Source organism: Vigna umbellata, chromosome 1 (assembly GCF_029865625.1).
Source record: "Vigna umbellata cultivar VRB3 chromosome 1, Vumbellata_1.0, whole genome shotgun sequence".
Classification (NCBI taxonomy): Eukaryota; Viridiplantae; Streptophyta; class Magnoliopsida; order Fabales; family Fabaceae; genus Vigna; species Vigna umbellata.
Genome location: NC_142165.1, coordinates 84,358,870 through 84,364,662, shown reverse-complemented (window position 1 = coordinate 84,364,662; position 5,793 = coordinate 84,358,870). Strand labels below are relative to the sequence as shown.

The 5,793-nt window shown below is 32.0% G+C and overlaps 1 protein-coding gene across 1 annotated transcript; it reads right to left on the bottom strand.

Annotated features, from left to right (window-relative positions):
* Nucleotides 1–941: 941 nt before the first annotated feature.
* On the bottom strand, nt 942–2,703 carry LOC124845844 (uncharacterized). Its single transcript, XM_088104498.1, has 3 exons — nt 2,535–2,703; nt 1,956–2,227; nt 942–1,315 (listed from the first exon to the last, which is right to left on the bottom strand). The coding sequence occupies exons 2-3, from the start codon at nt 2,206–2,208 to the stop codon at nt 1,062–1,064; spliced, it is 507 nt and encodes a 168-aa protein (XP_087960624.1). The 5' UTR covers nt 2,209–2,227; nt 2,535–2,703; the 3' UTR covers nt 942–1,061.
* Nucleotides 2,704–5,793: the final 3,090 nt, after the last annotated feature.

The window sequence follows — 5,793 nt, the reverse complement described above, 5'->3', positions numbered from 1 at the left end:
ATTTTATCCGTGAATGCAGATTTTTTTTCATCTTTCACTCTTTTATTTTATTTTCTTTTATTTTATTTACATTATTTATTGTAAATTGTTCTTAATACTTGTTAAAATTTTACACGTATAAGAAAAAAAACGTATAAAAAATACACTTAATACTTGTTATATGTTTTTGTAGTGTGACTATTGTCGTGACACAATTTAAAAATATATTGTTTAGTGAGCAATAAAATTCATTTTATTCAACATGATTAATAAAATATTTCTCTAATTAACATGATTAATTTTAAGTTTTTAAAAAATATATTTAGTTTGAATTCTATTTAAATATTTTTTATTATTATTTGAAACAAATACTAATATTATTGTGCTACGGACATTTAAATTTTTATTTTTTATTTTGTAAAAATATTAATCGGTTAAGTACGCGCGGCGGAGACATTTTCTATTTAAAAGCGACGGGACTAAATCTTGAAAGCTCTTATGTAATAATAATAAAAGATTAAGATAAAAAAGTTACTTGATTTTCTCAACTATTTAGATGTCACCTTTAGCTTGAAAAATCTGGTAAGTAGGATAAATTATACTCCTTTTAGGGAAATACATAAATTATATTATTCCACTCCTCTAATTTTTAAAGTTACGTTTCTTTATATTTTCAATTCCGTGCTCTTAATCAACGATGGAAATCTGACAATTAATTTTTAATTTACCTAAATCTATAAAATATCTTTAATTCAATTGTTTATTTGATCAATTTCATATTTTACTTAGAATACAAAAATTAACCCATCTAAACTATGTTAATTGATTAACAGCTAAGGTCCATCACAGCATTTAAATTGTTAACGTCAAATCCAAAACTCTTACACAATATAAGCCAATTAAGTCATAAAATGCCAAAAGTATTAATAAGAGTAAAAAAGAAAAGAAAACAAGAAAGCAGGTATCATCATAGTTTCGTAGATTGATTGATTACATCATCAAAGTATGGTTTATTATAAAGCAAAAGATAAAAGCTCTACACAGAGGAGCATTCTAGAGTCATGGTTTAGCATATACAATCCTCACTTCCACTTCTTGAACCCACCACCATGCTTTCCAAACTTTCCATGCTTTCCATGCTTGAACTTACCATGTTTTCCATGCTTGAACTTGCCATGTCCATGCTGCTTGAACTTCCCGTGGGGCATGTGAGCACCATGTGCATAGTGACCATGAGAGCCATGAGAGACATGGTGAGCACCGTAGGCAGCACCAGCAGCGGCAACACCCCCAGCAAGCATTGCTCCCATACCGCCATGCCCGTGCCCATGTTGCCCTGCTCACATAAATACACAAGTTCATTGAAAACTTCCAAGGACAGCAAAAATGGTCTCAACCAGCACAAAACTTCTCCAATAGCCAATGCAGTAATCAAATTACAATTGAAGATAACTTCAAAAAGCTTGAAATACAGTAATAAACAGCCAAACCATACATTAAATAAAAAAGTTTCTCAATTAGTGTTTAAAATCCAAACAAGAAGACACTCACACTTTAGTTAAACGACCAAACTAAGTATTTCTCAACCCATGAGTTTGCTTCTTAGCCTAACAATCAGTAACTTTGTATGGATATGTCTCTTTTGTTATAGAGAAGATATATCAAAGTAAGAAAAAAGAATGTAATCTACCCTTCATTTAAAGTAAGTTAAATTTAGGTGACTCTTGGATTAAAAATCGATAGTAAGTATATTTGATGGTGGAATATGCAATTTAGAAGACAGAAAGTAAGTATATCCTTACTTTTTCACTTAAAACATGGTAGAACATTCATATTTGAGGGTGGAATATGTTACTCTAAAAGACACCACTTCTGTGTAGGAATCATCACAAGTTTTACAAATACATTGTAATAAATAATGATCAGCAGGTTAAAGACGTGATAAAGAGAAAACAATAATGGAAAAGGCAGTGTACCTGGAGCATGTGACGAAGCAGGATAACCAGCTGGTGGGTAACCAGCAGGAGGGTAGGCACCAGGAGGGTACCCTGCTGGAGGATAGCCTTGTTGTGGAGGGTACCCTTGATGTGGAGGGTATGCCCCAGGTGGGGGTGGGTAAGCCCCTGGTGGGTACCCATGTCCACCATGTGATGCATTAGCTACCCCATGAACAAGGTTTGAAAAAATTCCTTTGTCAGATTCATCATGCTTGTCCTTGCCACCTCCCATCTTTTGAGAATCCAAGACCCTGATGATGATGATGATTAGAAATCATGCTAACAAAGTCAGGTCAAATCAAAGAAACACAAAATCGGAATCTCCAATCCAAACCATCCAGCACTAAAGTTTCAAAAACTTGGATGAAAATCAATGATGAAAATTGTGTTGGTCAGCATCAGTGATTGAAGTAATCAAACATGAAAACACTGAGAAGTAGAGGACTACATATCATCACCTTAACATAATTCAAGGATTTCATCATGAAGAGTTACATCTAGAGATTAAGAAAGCTACAGAACTGAAAATTGATGATTGTGAACAATTAGGGAACTCACCTCTTTGAATTTGCAGAATACGATGTAGTACTTGAGAAATATCTACGGAAATGGATGAAAAATGTGAGAAATTGGGGATCTTGTACTAGTAGTGCCTTTTGTATTGACAATTGAATGCTTAGCCAAAGGGGAACCGAGAAACGCGTAACGTTTTCTCACGCGTCGTTAACAGGGATATTGTCATCAGTGCGGAATGCCACGTGGAAGACCCTAAATGCTCAAGGTATTATGTTTTTATCTTCTCGGTTGCTTCGCAGATATTTTTCATTTTTTCTTCTTCAAACTTGGAGCCTGCCTTAGATCTTAAGAAAATAACAATTAATTTTCATTTGAAGATGTTATATGCAGAATAATAATTAGATATATATATTTTCCTACCACCACGCAGTTTCTTTTACTTTCATGGACTGTTTCTGATTAAGATAAAGAAGTACAAAAATATATAATATATATATATATATATTGTTGTTGGCCAGAAACTTCAATAATTTGATTTGATCAAATGTAGCTAAGGTCACAACTATAATAAATTAAGAGATACGTCAATTTTTTTTTATCGCGGCTAAGAGATACACCATATTATATTTATATAGCTTTTATTTAAATATCATATATATATATATATATATATATATATATATATATAGAGAGAGAGAGAGAGATAGAGATAGAGTAGATAAAGTTAAAAATATTGAATTGAATTTTAAATAACTTAAAATTGAGATACTAAAATTGTGAGAAGAAAATTAAGAAACAAAATTACCGATAATTAAAAAAATTAAGGGATAAAATTGTGGAAAAACAATGAGAAACTAAAGTTATGAACTTAATAAAATATATAAGGAACAAAAATTATACTGAGTCTTTGTGGGAAATTATTCGAGCATATCGATATAGGTCATCACAAGTGAAGTATAAGAACTATGTATGTTAATACGTTAGAATAAATAGTCAGATGTTTAAAGAAATTATATTTAGTTAGTGACATTCAAGTTTGCATAACTCAATTTGAGATAAAAATTCAAAAGTAGCGAATGTTCAATATAAAGGTCCAAAAACCACATGGTTCGAAATATCTATATTGAAGAAAATTGAAAGAAACTATGTTTTAAAGTTGAAAGAAGATTTGATAAAAGCTGTGAATACCTTTCAAATTAAAAAGATGAAATAAAAAACCTCCGAGTGAGGCATTGTACAATTGTGAAGCGAGAAAAAAAGAAACATAAGTTCAAAGTACATGACAAATATTAAAATGTATTTTGTGTTAAAAGAAAGTAAACTTTAAATTTGGACTTCCAACTCACTCTAAACATTAATAAATAGTTTGATAATAAGTAGGAGATGAGGTTTCCACCTATATAGACACTTTAAATTGGTTTTATTTCTAGTTGATTGAGATTTCCAATACACTTCCTTACATCAAGATATATATTTTATGTATGAGATTAGACATTAATGAATAGTTCGATCAAATGATATGTCTTAGAAACACAAGTCTCGTTACAATAAACTTTAATCTTATAAAACTGGTTTGTAAGATAAAATTCACACACACACAAAACACACACGGGTTTACTAACTTGGTACATTTTAACAAAGTGTATCAAATTTTAAACGAAAAAAAAACAAAAATATTTTAATAATTTTTATTTTTAATATAAATTAAAAAAAATCAGAAATCTAACCATAATTCATATTTCTCACTTATTCATTTATTTGTTTAAATTAAAATATCCATATATTTAAAATATGTCTTTTTTATGAATGAGAATTTTTTTACTAAATAAAACTTGATATATTTTACTAAAATATACCAATTAAAAAAAATATACATAAATTAACAAATCCCATATATATATATATATATATATATATATATATATATATATATATATATATATATATATATATATATATATATATATATATATATTGTAAGAACCTAGAAAAACGAGCGCCATTAATCCCTGTCTCATCCTCATTAATTGCCTAGAAACCCTTCTGCCGTGCATTAAAAACGCACTTCCAGACTCACTGCCTTCCTGTCAGGTGTCGTGATGGAATGTTCCTAAACCAGTAGTGGAAGACAAGTGGCAGCAAGAGAATGGATGTTGGTTTTTAAACAAAAAATGAGTTTTCTGAAGTCCGCATCACTCTTTGCATGCACTCTTCCTCTTCCTCAGAACCCAAACCCTTCATCTTCTCCAACTTCTCTCTAGAACTCCCAAACTTCTTTCTACTGTAACTCACCAAGCTTTTCTCCGAATTCCATTTCAGAACCGTAGGAACGATCGTCCAGCAGTGAGCTTCATTTTGATCCGAATCCTTTTAGATTCTGTAAACGGTAAGTTTTCAAACCATACCCTAGTTCTGGACTTACTACGAACTCTGTTTCAGTTGCATGCAAGGATATAAACTGAGTTTCTGAGTTTCTCTTTGGTTAGATTTAGTGGAAGAACTTAAGTGACTGTCGAGTATAGAAGAGTTGTAGTTGAACGTGTGAAAGTTATACTATTAGTCGTACACTGCTATCCAGGTAAGGGAAGCTTATTAAATTTAATTCGTATGTTTGTCTTGTACTGTATGAACATTATGTGTGTCGCATGAAGTATGCACGGTGTTATTTGATTGTTGGTATATGATCATAAGTATGAGGTGTATATTGGTCGAGTATGCATGATCGAACGTTGCTGTACTGAATGAATAGGATATAGGTTGGTTGAAATGTATGATATGGGTGATACGTGTGAATAGGAAATATACATGTTTAGAAGTAGTGAACGTAAGTGAAACTTGAATATCAACTTCCTTATGATAACATATTTCCGATATTAAACGGTTCTCGACCGTTTGGCGTTCCAATAAATTTCTTTGAATTGGAATACTTTCATTTGGGAAGAATTCTGGTCGAGCATGAGTTATGTAGGTCTTCTACTTAGAGCTCATAATGAGCAGTGTCGATCTTACACATAGCAATCGTATTGGGTAGTGCTCGGTCTTACACCAAGCGCTCTTACTCTTTTCTGGAAAAATCCTTGATAATACAGATCCTTCATCTGTGTCGACCAACAGTGTCGAGCTTCCTTGATAATGCAGATCCTTCATCTGTGTCGACCAACAGTGTCGAGCGTCCTTGCTAATGCAGATCCTTCATCTGTGTCGACCAACAGTGTCGAGCTTCCTTGATAATGCAGATCCTTCATCTGTGTCGACCAACAGTGTCGAGCGTCCTTGCTAATGCAGATCCTTCATCTGTGTC